This window comes from Carcharhinus amblyrhynchos, chromosome 27 (genome assembly GCF_965287045.1).
Source record: "Carcharhinus amblyrhynchos chromosome 27, sCarAmb.v2.hapA, whole genome shotgun sequence".
In the NCBI taxonomy this organism is placed as follows: Eukaryota; Metazoa; Chordata; class Chondrichthyes; order Carcharhiniformes; family Carcharhinidae; genus Carcharhinus; species Carcharhinus amblyrhynchos.
The window spans coordinates 39,465,592-39,485,286 of record NC_137350.1 but is presented as its reverse complement, the minus strand read 5'-3'; the positions used below and the strand labels follow the sequence as shown (position 1 = coordinate 39,485,286).

Here is a 19,695-nt window from a genome sequence, read left to right as displayed (position 1 = left end):
AGGTGAGAGGGGAGAGATACAAAAGGGTCCAGACGGGCATTTTTTCACACAGAGGGTGGTGTGTGTCTGGAATGAGCTGCCAGAAGTAGTAGTAGAGGTGCGTACGATTTTGTCTTTTAAAAAGCATTTAGACAGTTATATGGGTAAGATGGGGATAGAGGGATTGGGCCAAATATGGGCAATTGGAACTAGCTTGATGGTAAAAACTGGGTGTCATGGACAAATGTATTTATTAGTCACAAGTAAGGCTTACATTAACACTGCAATGAAATTACTGTGAAATTCCCCTCGTTGCCACACTCCGGTGCCTATTCAGGTCAATGCACCTAATTAGCACATCTTTCAGCATGGAGGAGGAAACCGGAGTACCCGGAGGAAACCCACACAGACCTGGGGAGAATGTGCAAACTCCACACAGACAGTGACCCGAGCCAAGAATCAAACCCAGGTCCTAATGCTGAGAGGCAGCAGTGCTAAGCACTGTGCCATGTGCTACCATTGGGCCATGCTGTAAATCTCTATGACTCTACCTCAAAATAACTTTGCAACTCTACAACTTTAAGACACTTTTTTAAGACCTTAAGCCCTACCTCTGTGACCAGGTTTTTGTACATTTGTCATGATATCTCCTTATGTTCCTCAGTAACCAATCTTCTTTGAAGATGTTTCTATGAAGAACCTTTCTTTTAATGCATCAAAGGCGCTATATAAATGCAACATTGTACCACTGGGAGAAAAGGGAGGAGTCAGCTAAGAGACCTGTCCAAATAATCATCCATCAGTCACAGCTTTTGTATGGATAAGTATGGGGTGTGGCTGTGATGTTCCCATGGGGCAAACAAACTGATGAAGCTCGCTGTATAGATACAGAGACTGCCCCCTCCCCTGCCTGATCCCCCTCCTCGGCAGTGCATTCCAGATCGGTTACATTAAGAGAAAGGTTCCTTGTGCCATCTCTGCTTCTTTTGCCAAATGTCTTAATCTGAAATCCAACCTTCTGGTGGAAGGATTCTCCTGGTTTACTTTATCAAAGCCTTCATGAATTTAATCACCTCTATTAAATCTCCCCCTTACCTCCTCTGTTCTGAGGAGAACAATCCCACCTTCTTCCAGTCTCTCCCTATTTACTGAAGTCCCTCACCCAGGGAACATTCTAGGAAATCTCCTCCACGCCTTCCCCAAGGCCTTGGCGTCCATCCTAAAGTGTGAAACCCAGAACTGAACACAATCCTTCTCCAGCTGAGTTTTAACCAGTGATTTATGACTGGTTAGAATCATTTCTTTGTTCTTGTAATCTCTTTTTTTTAACCGTCTTTCCAATTTGCCACGGCATTTACAAAGATTACTGTACATGGGGCAAAAAAAGAGAATGAATTTGATACATAGAGATGTGATAATCTGCAGAATACTGGGAACAGTTTGGATCTCACTCGCCGCCCATTTGTAACAAGTGCTGAGAGATTCACAGAACTTCAACCATGAGACACAGGCCATTTGGCCCATCAAGCCTGCTCAGCCATTCAATGAGACTATAACTGAGGTGAGATTCTTGTTGATCTCGTGAGACCTTTTCAAATGATATGCCTGAGAATCCAAGCTGCATAAATGGTCTCAATATTCTAGTTTCTGGGGAATTTTCACAGTAACTTCATTGCACTGTTAATGTAAGCCTACTTGTGACACTGATATATAAACTTAAACTTGACAGCCGCTCCTGACACAGACAGCTGCATTTACTGTTTAATAAATGTTAAAGGTGATGATTAGCTGAGTCTGGAAGGTAATGGATGATTTAGCGGTGTGTTTGGTTCGAGTGTAGAGGAAACTATTTTCTGTAGGAGGATTCAGACTGGAGTGTGGGGTAGGGACAGGCACACACAGACCTCCCCACCCCCCCTCCTGCCATGTGGGTAACTGACACTCTGAAGCTCAGTCTGACGGTGGGTTTCCTCGGTCGCTGCAGCCAGTCCCGGCTGGGGAGGAGCGGCAGGTTCCCAGCTCCCGGAGCCGGCACCATGTCCTCCTCTCCCTCCTCTCCCGAGCCCAGGATCGCCGTGGCCGCCATGAGGAAAAGCTACAAATGTGACCAGGAAGTGAGTAGCGAAATGTCCCAGTCTGACTTGTAACCATTTCTGATCCGCAGTGTATCCATTCTGTATCCGCGCCCCTTCCCACATCCAGCTCCCCAATATCCAAAATATTCCCATTCCATATCAAATTTAAAATAACATGAAACATCCCCATGGAAAGCCGGTCCACCTGCACTCCCTGTAAACTGGGGCAATTCCGGCTTCATTTTAATTTGCAAACTAGAAACAGACACAGAATGTAACAATATCTTTAATGTGCATTAAAAGGGGGTAATATCTGTGATTAAAGAAATGCCTGTCATTTTGATGAGTATGGGGAGGCGGTGATGACTCCTTCCTGAGCTGCCGCTGTGTCACCAGCAGTCCTTGGAATGACATTCAGTTTGTGTATTATTTTTGCCCCTTTGTATAGTAAGCAGAGCTTCCAAAATCCTTGCCCTCATTTAAATTCTCCTGTCCCTCACCACCTAATCCTGTGTTTATATAGCGCCTTTAACATTGAAACAAAATGATATAGATATATAGATAGTGAGTGGAGGAGGGTCTGGCAGATGGAGTACAATGTTGGTAAATGTGAGATCATCCATTTTGGTCGAAATAACAGCAAAATGGACTATTATTTAAATGGTAAAAAATTGCAGCATGCTGCTGCGCAGAGGGACCCGGGTGTCCTTGTGCAGGAATCTCAAGGAGTTGGTTTGCGGGTGCAGCAGGTCATGAAGAAGGCAAATGGAATTTTGTCCTTCATTGCTAGAGAGATGGAGTTTAAAAACAGGGAGGTTATGTTGCAGCTGTATAAGGTGCTGGTGAGGCCACACCTGGAGTTACTGTGTACAGTTTTGGTCTCCTTACTTGAGAAAGGATATACTGGCACTGGAGGGGGTGCAGAGGAGATTCACTAGGTTGATTCCGGAGTTGAGAGGGTTGGATTATGAGGAGAGACTGAGTAGACTGGGGATATAACCATTGGAATTCAGAAGAATGAGGGGAGATCTTATAGAAACATGTAAGATTATGAAGGGAATACATTAGAAGCAGGAAAGTTGTTTCCACTGGTGGGTGAAACTAGAACGAGGGGGCATGGCCTCAAAATAAGGGGGAGCAGATTTAGGACTGAGTTGAGGAGGAACTTCTTCACACAAAGGATTCTGAATGTGTGGAATTCCCTGCCCAGTGAAGCAGTTGAGGCTACCTCATTGAATGTTTTTAAGGCAAGGATGGATAAATTTTTGAACAGTAAAGGAATTAAGGGTTATGGTGAGTGGGTGGGTAAGTGGAGCTGAGTCCACAAAATGATCAGCCATGATCTTATTGAATGGCGGAGCAGGCTCGAGGGGCCAGAAGGCCCACTCCTGCTCCTAGTTCTTATGTTCTTGTACTAGATATGAGGAAGTAAGAAGTCTCACAGTACCAGGTTTGTGTCACACTACGTGTAACCCCCACCATTTGACCTGGGCTTGCAAAATCCTATTAACTGTCCTGGCTTGAGACAATTCACACCTCTTTTTCCTGAGCTTAACCCTCTCTCCATTCACATTATCTGTCCTTGTAAAGACTTGTTTACCTGTAAAGACTCAGATTCCAATCATTGTCTTGCAGTTGTGTTTTTTGCCTATATATGCTATGTTTTTGAAACCGACCTCTTCACTCACCTGATGAAGGAGCAGTGCCCCGAAAGCTCAAGATACCAAATAAACCTGTTGAACTTTAACCTGGTGTTGTGAAACTTCTTACTGTCCACCCTAGTCCAACACCGGCATCTCGACATCATAGATATAGGAGGACAGGTGACCAAAAAATTGATCAAAATAGCAGATTTTAAGGACTGTCTTATAAATGGTGAGAGGATTAGGGAGGGAGCTCCTGCCTTAGGGTTGTGGCAACTGAGGGCACCACCACCAATAGCAGAGAGAATGGAAATGGTGGTGGCAGAATAGACCAGAACTGAGCACAGATGCACAGATCTCCCAGGTTTGGAAGAGGTTGCAGAAGGAGAGGAGATGAGGCCATGGAAGGTGTTAAATGGAGGATGAGAATTTGAAAATCGAGGCATTGCCAGACTAAGAGGCAACAAAGTAACGGGGGTGATAAGATGACCAGGACTTGGCGTCAGTTTAGGTGACGGCCACAGGGTTTGGTTGGGCTGACATTTCTGCAAGTTGGAGATCGCCAGGACAGCGTTGGAATCATCAAGTCTGAAAGTTACAAATGCAAGTTTGAGAGTTTCAGCAACATGAGTGGAAGTAAGGAATAAGAGCTGTTAGTTTAATATCTCATCAAAAACACAGCATTGCAATGCTGTCACCAGCAATGTGAGTGTAGATATAATGTGCAAGTCTTGGAGTGGGATTTGAACTCACAGTCGTGTGATTTAAGATTAAAGCTGATTTAGTCGTGTGCCCACTGCCTATTAAACCTCGTAGATAAAGTCATCACAGCCCCAGATGACCAGAGGTTAACTGGTGGTGGTTTAACCTGAGGGTCACTGCACCTCAGTCAATGGGCAAGGTTGAGAAGGTGAATAACCTCAGCTGGCACGGGAATTGAACCCAAGCTGCAGACATCGCTCTGCATCACTAACCAACTGTTCAGCCAACTGAGCTAAACTGACCCTCCGCCCCACACCACCCCCCACCCATATAGCAAATATCAAGTCATGGATTGTGGACTTAGTGTCACTGCTGTACAAGACCATACATTCTAGTCACTGCGTTCATTTCTGAAATTACTTTCTTCCATTTCACCTTCTTATAACCTCACGTTATAATTTTATTATTTTTATATAATTCTGCCCTATGATTTTTTTTACAATGTGGATCAGTTTTCACACTGTTTAGTAAGAAGCCTGTTCTCTATCTGATATCTGCGGTCCTGACACAAACTGTTAACATTGAGGATTAGCAAACTGGAGGAGGCGTGAACACAACTCAAATACACATCTGTAAGTTTCAACCCAGAGCAAAGGGGGCATCGCCTTCAGGGGTAATGTCAGGGAGCACATCTTCACACAAAGGGAAGTGCTGTTAGAACGTAAGAAATAGGAGCAGGATTAGACCATTCGGCCCGTCGAGGCTTCTCTGTCATTCAGGATGATCATTGGCTGATCCCGGGCTTCAACTCCGTTTCCCCACCCACTCTCCCAATTCCCTGAGAGACCAAAATAATCTCACAACAGAAGTAACTTCACCACCACCAGGTTTACTGAGAATTGGCAGGAAATGTACCCTCACCAAGGTCACCCGCAGCTCAGGGCTAAATAAACTTTTAAAAGGTTATACGTGGATCCGGTGGACAATCTGCAATTCCTTGGTGTGTGTATAATGATATCTCTCTTTCTCTGTCTTTTCCCCAGGCTTTTGAAGAGAACCAGCTTGTTTCTCTGGACCCCATGAAGCAATTTGAGGACTGGTTCGCAGCAGCCACTAAATGTCCATCCATCCAAGAAGCCAACGCCATGTGTCTGGCCACCTGCACCAAGTAACCACCCTCGCCAACCTCTTGGCTAAAACTAAGGGAGTGTCTCCAAATGTTCACCAAAATGCCTGAAGCAGAGTTAACTTTTCCACTTGGGTTTTCCCACGGAACCGAGATAAGAGCTCGCTGGCTGATATTCCACTAAATTAGTTAAAAATGGCCAAAGAGCATTTTTATGCCTCTGCAATAACGGGGTCTGTTACTAACAGAGGGAATGTGGGATACAGAGGGGTGGGGTGAGACCAAGGCAGGAAGATGTCATGAGAGTTGGAAGAGGATCCTATGGAATATAAACATCCACACAAAGCAGATAGGCAGAATGGTCTGTTTACTTTGATGTAGAGATTATCTTAAACTTTTATGGGAACTCAGTTAGATCACACTTAGAATAGAATCTGAATGGAGGTCATTCAGCCCATCAAGCCTGCACCAACAACAATCCCACCCAGGCACTATAACCTGTAAGCCCATCTATCTAACCTGCTAGTCCCCCTGATGCTAAGGGGCAATTTAGCATGGCCAATCAACCTAACCCACACATCTTTTGGAGTGTGGGAGGAAACCCACGTAGACACAGGGAGAATGTACAAATTCCACGTGGACAGCGACCAGAGGCCGGAATCGAACCTGGGTCCCTGGCGCTGTGAGACAGCAGTGCTAACCACTGTGCCACCGTGCCACTCCCTGCAGGAGGGAGGAGATTAGTGGGAGAGGATCAGGAATGTTGGAAATAAGATGGATTATTTTCTAACTGATTTGATAAGAAGGGGAGTGTTTGTATTTCTCTCTCTGGAGGGATAGGGAGATGGGATTGGAAAACAGGTTGTAATTGTGTCAGATTCACTGTTTCTGCATCTTTTCCAGAGAGGGAAAACCTTCTGCTCGAATGTTGCTTCTGAAAGGATTTGGGCCCGAGGGATTCAAATTCTACACTAACTATGAGAGCAGGAAAGGGAAGGAGCTGGTGAGTACAGCCTCGTAAAAGGATCAAGAACGAGAGGGCACAGACTTAGTGATTTGCAAAAGAAGCAAATGTGACTTGAGAAAAGAAACCTTTTCACACAGCGAGTGGTTTGGGTCTGGAATGCACTGCCTGGGAGTGTGGTGGAGGCAGGTCCAATCGAGGTATTCAACAGGATATTTAATGATTATCTGAATTAAAACAATGTGCACGGAATGGGAAAAGGCTGGGGAATGGCACTAAGTGGTAATGCTGATTTGGAGAGATAAGAACATAAGAAATAGGAGCAGGAGTAGGCCATCCAGTCCCTCGAGCCTGCCCCACCATTCAGTAAGATCATGGCTGATCTGTCGTGGCTCAGTTCCACATTCCCGCCCTCTCCCCATAACCCTTAATCCCCTCTCTTATCAAAAACCCATCAACCCGCTTCTTAAAAATATTTAGCGAGGCAGCCTCCACCACTTCAACGGGCAGAGAATTCCAGAGATTCACCACCCTTTGAGTGAAGAAATTCTTCCTCAACTCCGTTCTAAACCGCTCCCCCTTTATCTTGAGGCTGTGCCCCCTAGTCCTACTGTCCTTTCTGAGCGGGAGGAGTCTCTCCACCTCTATCCTATCCATCCCATTCATCATCTTATACGTCTCAATGAGATCTCCCCTCATTCTTCTAAACTCTAACGGGTACAAGCCTAGTTTATTCAGCCTCTCCTCATAGCTCAATCCCCTCAACTCCGGTATCAGCCTAGTAAACCTCCTCTGCACTCCCTCCAAGGCCAAAATATCCTTGCGTAAGTACGGCGCCCAAAACTGCACACAGTACTCCAGCTGCGGCCTCACCAATGCCCTATACAGCTGCAGCAAGACCTCCCTACTTTTATATTCAATCCCCCTCGCTATGAAGGCCAGCATCCCATTCGCCTTCCTGACCACCTGCTGCACCTGCAAGCTGGGTTTTTGTGACTCATGCACAAGGACCCCGAGGTCCCTCTGCACCGTCACCTGCTGCAGTTTTTCTCCACGTAAGTAATAATCCTTCCTACCATTATTCCTACCAAAGTGGACCACCTCGCACTTGCCAACATTAAATTCCATTTGCCAGTTCCTGGCCCATTCGCCCAGCCTATCTAGATCCTTCTGTAGACTCTCTACACCCTCCACGCAATTTGCCGTTCCACCAATCTTGGTGTCATCAGCAAATTTCGACACCCTACACTCGGTTCCCTCCTCCAGATCATCTATATAAATGGTAAACAGCTGAGGCCCCAGCACCGACCCCTGGGGCACTCCACTAGTCACCAACCGCCAATCAGAATAGCACCCATTGACCCCCACTCTCTGCCTCCTATTTGACAACCAATCCTCTATCCACGCTAACACCCTACCCCCAACTCCATGTCCCCTGACCTTCTGCAATAACCTCTTGTGAGGTACCTTGTCAAACGCCTTCTGAAAATCCAGAAAGACCACATCCACCAGCTCTCCTCTATCCACCGCCCTAGACACATCCTCATAGAACTCCAGTAAATTTGTCAGACACAACTTCCCCTTAACGAATCCATGCTGCGTCTGCTCTATCAAGCAATTCCCCTCAAGATGCAGACTCGATGGGCCAAATGGCCTCTTCCTGTGCTGTAAGAATTCTGTGACTTGATTGGTCACCGCCACGGAAATTGCAAATATAATCCTCTTTATCAACTTGTTTACACTTCCCCTTTTCCTGTAACATCCTCATTACAATGTTACATATTTTGACCATCAGTGTCTGATTGTGAGTTAAGGACAGGATCTCACAACATCTAAACATTTCTGTTATTCTCTAGGAGGCTAATCCATTTGCTGCAATTGTTTTTTACTGGGAGGCCCTGAATAGGCAAGTACGTCCTTATTTACTTTTTGCTCATTATTTTATTGTGCTTGACATTTGCTCCCAAATTTAATTCTGATGGAAGGTCATTAACCTGAAACGTTAACTCTTGTTTCTCACCCCACAGATGCTGCCAGACCTGCTGGCTGTTTCCAACATTTTCTGTTTTTGTGTAACTCCTCCCAGCTGTGTTTGATAAAAGGGACCTTACATTTATATAATGTCTTCCATATTCTCAGGTTGTTAAAGTTTATTTATTAGTCATAAGTAGGCTTGCATTAACACTGCAATGAAGTTACTGTGAAAATCCCCTAGTCACCACACTTCGGCACCTGTTCGGGTACACTGAGGGAGAATTTAGCACAGCCCAATGCACCTAACCTACACATCTTTGGAGTTCCAAAATACTTGCAGCTAATGATATACTTTTAAGTAAAGTTACTGTAATTAAATGGAAAATAGAGGAGGTAAATTGTTCCCAGGCAGGAATTAGAAAGTGAGCACCAGTTTTATGATTGAGGATAAATAATAATTTAGGATACCAGGAAAAACATCCCTGCTCTTCTCCGAAAAGTGTCACTGTATCTTTTACAGGCACAGGGCAAACAGGACTTTGGTTTATTAGTTAGTGTGCAAGATAATGCAGCACTCCCTCAGTACACACTGGTGTGTCAGTCTGGATTAGATACTTGGGTCCTGGCTGGAGAAGAGCTTGAACCCATGAGGTTTTGACTTGAGGTGAGAATGCTTCCCACAGAGCCAATCCCAACACGAGACACTGTAACTGTCACACTGTGTTAGAGGAGGAGAAATAAATCATTCTGGCCCAGATCACCAACCAATCAACTGCTGCGTTCTGTGGAGCAGTCCTGATGAAAAGTTGCAGAAATATTAACTGTACTGCCAGACCTGCAGATTATTTCCAGCATTTCCTCATTTAATTTACTCAGTCTGTAAATACATTGACCATGTTGCTGCCACCATTGCTCTGAAGGGAATGTTCTGTCCGTACAGGTACGTATCGAAGGCCACGTGACCAAGTTATTGGATAAGGAGGCTGAGGAGTATTTCCATTCCCGCCCCAGGAGCAGTCAGATTGGTGCTGCAGTCAGCTGTCAGAGCACAGTGATCCCTGACCGAGAGGTACGTGCACAGAACCATGTCGATCTCGATTGTGGAGTGTGTAACAGAACGAGATCATAAAACCAATTCCTCCCATAGCTTTATTCTATCATAAACTCGAGCCACCCAACTGATTTCCTGGTTTGAAGTTCTGTACGAACAGTCCCTGAGGCCTGAGGGAATTGTGCAAAAACACCAGGGTGTGCAATCGCTCTGAGCTCAAACAGTCATAGAAACCCTACATTCGGCCCATCGAGTCTGCACTGATAACCATCACGCCCAGGCCCTATTCCCGTAACCCCATGTATTTAACCTTCCCTGACACTAAAGGGCAATTTAGCATGGCCAATCCACCCAACCTGCACGTCTTTGGAATGTGGCAGGAAACTGGAGCATCCAGAGGAAACCCACGCAGACACATAAAGTCATAGAGGTTTACATCATGGAAACAGGCCCTTCAGCCCAACTTGTCCATGCCGCCCTTTTTCTTAAAACCCCTATGCTAGTCCCAATTGCCTGCATCTCGCCCACATCTCTCTATACCCGTCTTACCCATGTAACTTTTTAAAAGACAAAATTGTACCTGCCTCTTCTTCTATCTCTGGCAGCTTGTTCCAGACACTCACTACCCTCTGTGTGAAAAAAATTGCCCCTCTGGACCCATTTGTATCTCTTCCCTCTCACCTTAAACCTGTGCCCTCTAGTTTTAGACTCCCCTACCTTTGGGGAGAATGTGCAAACTCCACGCAGACAGTGACCCAAGCTGGGAATTGAACCCAGGTTCCTGGCGCTGTGAGGCAGCAGGGCTAACCACTGTGCCACCATGCTGCCCTTATAAGCCTGGGTCTGCCACACTGCTCAAATACCATGACCTATTCCTCCTTACCTCCACTCTCATCAGCCTGTGTTCACCATCCCTAGGTAATCACCAGCAATCTCCACTTCTCGATTCCAACCAGTGACAGGGGTCATTTTCCATTCCCTGCCCCTCCCACTCCAGCTCACACCATTTTCAGTATCTGGTTGTTGTGTTACCAAGGAGACATATTTTATACTTTTCCTGTTGAGGATCCTGTGTGAAGGGAATGTGAGGTTAATGATTGAATGCACTGGCGTTCTATAAATTCAGTAAATTATTCACTAGATTTAATGATGGTTTCCCATCACCAGAACAAAGCAAATGAACATCAGATTTGGAGGATGTTCTACCGCTTGGTTCACGGCTGATCTGAATCTTAAATGACAAAATGAAATGGTTGCAGGGGAGGTATGTTCCGGTTAAGCGAAAGGATGGGAAAGGTAGGATTAGAGATCCGTGGATTACGGGGGATATTGAAGACTTGGTCAGGAAGAAGAGGGAGGCGTATGTTAGGTCAAAACAAATGGGTACGGAGTGTGCGCTGGAGGAATATAGAGAGAGTAGGAGGGAGCTAAAAAGGGGAATTAGAAGGGCGAAGAGAGGGCATGAGATGGCTTTGGCTGGTAGGATTAAGGATAATCCTAAGGCATTTTATTCCTATATTAGAGGCAAGAGAGTAGTTAGAGGGAAAATTGGTCCTCTTAGGGACAAGAGTGGAGAGTTGTGTATTGAGTCGGAGGGAATGGGGGAGCTCCTGAATGAATACTTTGCGTCGGTATTCACGAAGGAGAGGGGTTCGGAATCGTGCGGTCTCTTGGAGGGAGCGGAGGTTCAGTTGCAGGATATAGTTATTACAAGAGAGGAAGTGCTAGGGCTTTTAGGTAGCGTAAGGACGGATAAAGCTCCGGGGCCTGATGGTATTTATCCCAGGCTGCTTAGGGAGGCGAAAGATGAAATTGCTGGGCCTCTGGCGCACATCTTTGTCTCTTCTTTGGACACAGGTGAGGTCCCAGAAGACTGGAGGGTAGCAAATGTGGTCCCGTTGTTCAAAAAAGGTAGTAGGGATAACCCTGGGAATTATAGGCCGGTGAGTTTGACGTCGGTGGTAGGGAAGTTAATGGAAAAAATACTTAGGGGTAGGATGTATGAGCATTTGGAGCGTTGCGATCTGATTAGGGATACGCAACATGGCTTTGTTAGAGGGAGGTCTTGCCTTACGAATCTGGTGGAATTTTTTGAGGAGGTGACAAAAACGGTTGACGATGGGAGAGCCGTTGATGTCATCTATATGGATTTCAGTAAGGCGTTTGACAAAGTCCCTCACGGTAGGCTGGTAGAAAAGGTTAAGGCGCATGGGATACGAGGCCAGGGAGCTAGGTGGATTGAGAACTGGCTGGGAAATAGGAGACAGAGGGTAGTTGTGGAGGGTACCTTGTCGGGCTGGAGGCCAGTGACCAGTGGTGTGCCGCAGGGCTCGGTACTGGGACCTCTCCTCTTTGTAGTCTACATAAATGACTTAGAAGAGGGCGTAGGTGGTGTGATCAGCAAGTTTGCTGATGACACCAAGATGGCAGGGTTGGCGGGTACGGAACTGGATTGTCAGGTGATACAACAGGATATAGATAGGTTGGTGCAGTGGGCAGATAGGTGGCAGATGGAATTTAATCCTGACAAATGCGAGGTGATGCATTTTGGACAGAATAATGCAGAGAGGAGCTATGTGATAAAAGGTAGGCCGATTAGGAGTATAGACATACAGAGGGACCTGGGAGTGCAGGTTCACAAATCCATGAAGGTTGCGTCACAAGTGGAGAAGGTTGTTAGGAAGGCTTATGGGATGTTAGCCTTTATAGGAAGGGGTATAGAGTATAAAAGCTGCCGTCTAATGCTTCAGTTATACAGAACGTTGGTTAGACCGCATTTGGAGTACTGCGTCCAGTTCTGGTCACCTTACTACCGGAAGGACGTGGAGTCTCTGAAAAGGGTGCAGAGGAGGTTTACCAGGATGTTGCCTGGCATGGGGGGACTGGGTTACGAGGAGAGATTGAAGAAACTGGGACTTTTCTCCTTGGAAAGACGGAGATTGAGAGGGGACATGATAGAGGTATATAAGATACTGAAGGGAATAGATAGAGTTAATAGTGAGAGACTGCTCCCTAGACTGGGTACGAACACGAGAAGTCATCACTTCAGGGTGAGGGGGGGGAGGTATAATTTGGAGGTGTGGGGGTCTGGAACGCGCTACCGAGTAGGGTGGTGGAGGCAGGCACGTTGGACTCGTTTAAGATGCTGTTAGATAGGCACATGAGTGAAACGAGAATGGAGGGATATGGTAGGGGCTATTAAATAGGGTTAAACCTCGGGAGACACCGGAAGGGCAGGCTGTATGATTAATATTTTTTGTCTTTATTCCGCAGGTGGAGGTCCACCTCGTGTCAAGCGAGGGGCATGCACACGGCGGGTCGTGCGTGGGCTGCTCTTGGAAGTCCAGGAGTGGCCTAGTACTTCATGTCGGTGTGCGTGCTTGATCCTGGACCGATAGACGGGCGCCGCAACAGCTCAGTGACTAGCACTGCTGGCTGTGCAGATACATGGAGTTGGGCCTGTGTCTGTGGGAGTTTGCGCATTCTCCCTGTGGTTGCGTGGGTTTCCTCCGGGCGCTCCGGTTTCCTCCCACACCCCAAAGATGTGCTCTTAGGCTAATCGGTTTTTACCAAATTGACACTATTTCTTCCCTGAATCTGACTGAGTAGGGTCCCATTCGTAGACATGCAGGGTAGAATAGGTGTAGGGTGATGCGGCGGTGCGGGCTCGTTGGGCCGAAGGGCCTGTTTCCCGTGCTGGGTTGTTCTTTGTTCTTTGTTCTTTGTTCTTTAACTCCATTTACCAGCCGTCATTCTGTAATTCCTAACAATCTTCACTAACAAAGTCTGTCAGATTTAACCCCAGTTTTGCAATTTTACACTGACCGCCCTCCTGGTCTCGGCATCTTTCTTGAGGGTGAAAATGTCAATCTTCCCTTTCTGTGAAGAAATGACTCTCCTCCATAGCCTGGCTCTGATTTTGAAATTGTGCCCTCTTCCTCTGGTACCTTCTACCTCCCCTTATACTGTCTACCCACCTGATCGAATCTCTTAATCATCCTAAAGCCTCAATAAGGTCATTCCTCTAATCTTCCACATGCACGAGGATCACCTATCTCACCTGTTTTTAGAATTAGAGAAAACGCTGGAAAATCTCTCAGCAGGTCTGGGAGCATCTCTGTCTACACTTCCCACTGCCTCAGCAAAGCAGCCAGCATCATTGAGGACCCCACACACCCCGGACATTCTCCCTTCCACCTTCTTCCTTCGGAAAAAAGCTACAAAAGTCTGAGGTCACGTACCAACAAACTCAAGAACAGCTTCTTCCCTGCTGCTGTCAGACTTTTGAATGGATTTACCTCGCATTAAGTTGATTTTCACTACATACTGGCTATGACTGTAACAGTACATTCTGCACTCCTGCATTTCCTTCTCTATGGACAGTATGCTTTGTCTGTATAGTGCGCAAGAAACAATACTTTTCACTGTTTGTTAATACATGTGACAATAATAAATCAAATCAAATCATCTGTAAGGGGAGAAAAGAGCTGACGTTTTGAGTCAAGATGACCCTTTGTCAAAGCTGAAACTGACATTTCTGGACTTGAAATGTCAGCTCTTTTCTCTCCTTACAGATGCCGCCAGACCTGCTGAGATTTTCCAGCTTTTTCTCTTTTGGTTTCAGATTCCAGCACCCGCAGTAATTTGCTTTTGTCTTTAGATTTAAGTGTTTTTGCCCCAGTATTATTCTGGCAAACCTGCCCTGCTCCCCCTTAAAGACAAACATATCCCCACATCAGAAATAGGAGTTGGCTAATCCAACACTGCTCTGTCATTTAACAAGATTTTCCACCACAGCCGCACCTTTCCACAACAACCCCGGGTTCCATCATTACCAGAGTATCCAATGTTGATTTCTGCCTTAAATGTAATCAATAACGGAGCATTCACAGCTCTCTACAATAGAATCACAACTCTGAGTGAATAAATTCCTCCTCATCTCAGTCCCAAATGTCCAACCTTTTCAAACTCCCAAGCAAGGGGAAACAGCCTCTCGGCATCAACCCTGTCAAGCCCTCTCAAAATCTTACAATTCAGTGAGATCGCCGAACTGGGGAGGATAGAGATCGATTCCACTCAACCTCTGCTTGTAGGAGAATATCTCAGTATCCTTCCCGAGGAGCGGTTGCAGCAACAGAAATCATTACCTGAGTCCTTTATGGTTCTCCCAGTTTGATATCTGTTTAACTTTCTTCTCTTTACAGTTTCTCAGGAAGAAGAATGCTCAGTTAGAGGAACTCTACAAAGAGAGGGAGGTGCCAAAGCCTGAGTACTGGTGAGTATCAGCCGAAAGACGACTGAGTGACATTCTTGCTTCTGGGGCTATGGTCCATGTAGCGATCATTTTACTGGACTAGTAAATCTGAATTCAAAACCTACAATAATCCTGAAAATTCAATAAAAAAGAAACTGTCTATTATTGTAAAAATTCTTTCACTATTTCCCAGGTAGGGAAGAGAAGCTGCCGTTTTAAACATACACCTCATAGTCTCAGCTGTGTGATAGTGTGCTTGAGAGTTAGGGAGGGTCAGGACCCTAACTTTGACCCCTCCTGGCTGAGCAGCATTTTTTGCGTATATTAGTGTGCATACATTAATGTACAGATTTATAATAGTAATTCACTCATCCAAAAGGGAATCCAAGAGAAATTTCTTTCCATTGAGAATGGTTAGAATGTGAAGCTCACTACCAGCTGGAGTAGTTGTGGCAAATTCTAGATGCATTTAAAGGGAAGTTAGACTTGTATATGAGGGAGAAAGGAATAGGAGTGTACGGTGATGGGATGAGCTGAAAAAGGCTGGAGGAGATTCATACAGAGGCACGGTGGCACTGCTCCCTCTCGGCGCCTGCGACCTGGGTTCGATTCCCGGCTTGGGTCACTGCGTGGAGCTTGCATGTTCTCCCTGTGTCTGTGTGGGTTTCCTCCAGCTCTGGTTTTCTCACACAGCCCAAAGATATGTGGGTCAGGTGGATTGGCCATGCTAAATTGCCCCTTAGCATCGGGGGGGTCTAACTAGGGTAAAGCATGGGATTATGGAGATAGGGCCTGGGGTAGGTGCAGACTTGATGAGCCGAATGGCCTCCTTGTGCACTGTAGGGATTCTGTGATTACTAGAATAAACACGGACATTGAGCAGATTCTGTGCTGTACATTTCTTGTTCCTGTATCTGTGCTGTTGTTTTGAAGGGGAGGATATCTGCTGGAACCCAACAGTATAGAGTTTTGGCAAGGCCAAACCAACCGCTTGCACGACCGAATCCTGTTCCAGCGTTTGAAGGAAGGGAATGTTCCGGACTCTTCCATGATTCACAAGGCTGATGGTGATTGGGTGTTTAAAAGACTATCACCTTGACCAATGCCACAATCTTTGGAATTCAATCTTCAAATCATTCCTCATTCCAATTGGAGAATAACAGATTTCTCTTCCAAATTCTTCAAGCACTGCCGCGTTTCACATCAGATTGTTGTTTGAAATCAAAGATGACACAATAGGAACAGACCTTCCAATCCACCATATTCTGCATTTTTAATCTTTACCGTGGAATTGCACAGCAGTTATTCCACACCCCAGCAGCATTGGGGATTGTTGGCGAACCCAGCCCAGGTCACCACCACCTCCCAGCTGATAGAAACCAAGCTCTCTCTCAGAGATTTAATTCATTTTCTCCATTGTTTTGGTATCTCAAGACTCAATATTCTCCAATTGACATTATTGACTGTAGAGCAGACCAGTGGGTCCATCGTAATGCAGGATACCCTGGGGGAATTCACTTCTTATTCAATGAGGAAATTGTGGTGCTCCAACAATAACTTGCATTTATATAGCACCCTCTATCATAGCAAAAGCATTCCAAGGAGTTCCTCAGGAGCGCAACCAGACAAGCCACTTAACCATATAAAATGGGACTGGACAGACTAGATGTGGGAAGAATGTTCCCGATGTTGGGAAAGTGCAGAATTAGGGGGTCACAGTCTAAGAGTAAGGGGGAAGCTATTCAGGACTGAGATGAGGAGGAACTCATTCACTCAGAGAGTTGTGGAATTCTCAATCACAGAAAACTGTTGGAGCCAATTCATTAGACGTGTTCAGGAGGGAGCTGGATGTGGCCCTTGTGGTTAAAGGGATCAAGGGGTACAGAGAGAAAATGGGAGTGGGATATTGGAACTGCATCATCAGCCATGATCATATTGAATGGTGGTGCAGGCTCGATGGGCCAAATGGCCTACTCCGTACCTATTTTCTATGTTTCTGTTTCAAGAGAAATATCAGGTTTTAAAGAAAGACCGAGAAATGGAGAAATTTATGGAGGGAATTCCTGAGTTCAGGTCCTTGGCACTTGAAGGCGTGGCTGGTAAAGGAGGAATGATGAATATTGGCGGGGTGTACGGATAGGCCCTTATGGGCAAGACCAGATCCATGGTTCCCCAACACATTTGACTTCTCTTCACTGCTTGGCTAAATCTTTAACCACTAACAATATTTTTGTTTGGGTGGGCAGATGTATCTAGTAATTAGTTTGAGGAGAATGGGGAACAGTTAGATTTTCTTACGAAAGAGAGTTTGATTGATGGCTTTTTAAGAAAATGTTTTACTCCAAACTTAAAGCTACAAAGCGCAGAGCAGACCAGGCATGAGATCCCCACTGACAAGATAAGGGGTTACACCCCTTCCTGGGCTCGATCTTAGCCAAAAGGCCGAGAGTTTAATTGCTGGCTGGTTTTATGTGTGGAGGAATAGTGACCGTGCCTGTGGGTTACAGCTGGGCTGACAATCCCACGTTTAACTTCGGGGCCTTTCACAGTACAACCAGGTTGCCAGGAATTAAAAATGTCCAGAATTCTGCTGCTACCAAAACCTAGGAGAAAAATCATGAGAAGAGATTTTTAACCCATCAGTTTATAAAAATAAAGTCACCAACAAAATAAAAAACTGGCTGAAAATTGAAAATCATCGAATTGGATAACAAAGTATCCATTTGCTTTCTGATTGGCTGTGGGCAGGAAGGTTCTGTGATGATTGGCACTGGGTGACCAATGACGGGATTGTGGGACAGGAAGTGGTTGGAAACAGGAAGCCAAGTGGTGAAGCCACCAGGAAAGTGACCAGGCCAAGATGGCAACACTCGGTCAGAGGGTAAACGTCTTGGCCAGGTCTCCTGGCTCACAGCCTGTGCCTGCTCGGACCTGAAGTGTGAACATTGAGTGAAAACATGGTTGGATTTGAGTTATATTCTGGAGCGTCTGTTGTACTTGCTGCTTAGGGTGGTCCCTGGTATCTGCTATATTCACTTGAGATTGGATTTTTTTTTCAGTGCCCCTTTGGTAGTGAGTTCCCTTTCTTGGTCAATTTGACATTCTTAATCTCCCATCTTGCTTTCTTTGTTGGGCTTTAACAAGACCTGGTTAGGCTGAGTAGAATATTGCAAAACACGTAATTCAGAGGCCTGGACTAGTTAATCCTGAAGTAGTGCTTTCAAACATTTTTCTGTTTTCTGTGTCAGAAAAGTTTGAAGGAACACAATACAAATGGGATACTAATCACAGACCCCCATCTACATTATAATACTACACAAAGCCCATCATCCGAAACTGCAGCAACTACTTACAAAGAGTCCTTCAACAACACGTCTAAAAAAATCAGGTATTTCCAGATATCAGTGAAGTTGGTGAGCCTGTTTCTCACTGCTGTCCATTCACCCTGTGTCTGATGTTTGACACTGATGTCATGTCAAGCATTCTGTACAAAAGCTTTTCTTGTTTTTCGGGAAGGGTTTAATGGAATTGCAGAATCTGGTCTTCAAAAACAGAAGTTAAAATCCCACATAATTAAAAATGGTATTAGATTTTCTCTGAGTCTGGTATAGGAGTGGCCCTGCACAGACTGGCTGGAGGGTGTTCTCAGGACACCTTGACAGTTTTGTGTCTCTCCTTGAATGACAAAGCACCGATCAAAGAGGTTGCAGTTTGGAGTATCTGTCACAATCTCCATGCAGGATGGTTCAGCAGTGACAGAGACCCTGAGTCTTGGTGGCAAATTGAAGCCCAAGCTCGGAATGCAGCCCCTGGGTGGTCACTGACCTGTCAAACTGACCCTGCTTTAAATTTCATATCGCTTCCTGTTCCCCAGTTTGAGAATCAGTGTCCTGGGCAACAGGAGTTCAGATCCCACCAGTTTGAAAAATTGATTTCAGTTTTGAAAACATTTTGAGCTGATCTCAGTGAAAGTAACCATGAAGGTATCAAATATTACAAAAACCCATTTGATTCACTAATGCCCTTCAAGGAAGGAAATCTGCTGTCCTTACCCGACCTGACCTACATGTGACTGCAGACCCACACCAATGAGGCTGATCTTACTCAGTCTCTGAAGTGTGTGAGCACCGAGGGGTAAATGTTGGTCTTGTCAATGATGCCCTCTTCTTTAGAACATTTAAAAAAATCATTTGAGTAAAGAGAGCATTGTGAAATTAAAACAGAAAATTCTAGAATTGTTCAGGCAGAGTGAAAGGTCATTGACCTGACAAATTAACTCTGTCTCAATCTTCACAGATGCTGCAGAGCTGCACAGTATTTCCAGATTTGCTGCATTTTTTTGCAGCATTTTGTCTTTGGTCTATTGCTGGATGTTGTGATAAAATCGTCTCTCTTAAATCCATGGTTTGTGTAGTTGCGCTGTTGTAAAATTATACTTCAATGCTTGCAGTTAGATGGTACCTCATCCTATCATTCACTAACAGCTCAAGGTCTTTCACATCCAATGAATTAGATTGTGTTGTACCCTGTGACTGATGTTAATAAAATAATTGTAATCTAATCTGCCTGTCTTCTACCTGACGCCCGATCACAGATTCTCCCCAATTTTTGTCTTGTTGCATTCACTCTGAAGGAATTTTACCGGCACGCCTGCCTGAGGCTCGGAAGATACCACCTGAGTCAAATGGAGAATACCATCCTGTGGGCCTGGCAGGATTCCAGGGTGGGCGTGCTGGAAAACCCAACGGGTACAAAGAGCAATGACTATTTGAACACTGAACAGTTCATGGGACAGGAATTCAGATAGTCATACCACACTGTCTGATTCCCACGGTAAATACTCAGAACTGTAGAATCCTGTTCACCTTTAATGACATTAGAATCCTTTACACCCACCCCGGAGGGGACACAGGCCTCAGCATTATTT

General features: G+C 45.4%; 1 protein-coding gene across 1 annotated transcript; it reads left to right on the top strand.

Annotated features, from left to right (window-relative positions):
* The first annotated feature begins 1,870 nt into the window (after positions 1 to 1,870).
* On the top strand, positions 1,871 to 19,329 carry pnpo (pyridoxamine 5'-phosphate oxidase). The gene is made up of 7 exons (XM_080213567.1): positions 1,871 to 2,093; positions 5,443 to 5,567; positions 6,429 to 6,528; positions 8,346 to 8,399; positions 9,404 to 9,532; positions 14,719 to 14,789; positions 15,702 to 19,329. Exons 1-7 carry the CDS (start codon positions 1,905 to 1,907, stop codon positions 15,865 to 15,867), a joined length of 834 nt encoding a protein of 277 aa, XP_080069693.1. The 5' UTR covers positions 1,871 to 1,904; the 3' UTR covers positions 15,868 to 19,329.
* The last annotated feature ends 366 nt before the right edge of the window (positions 19,330 to 19,695 follow it).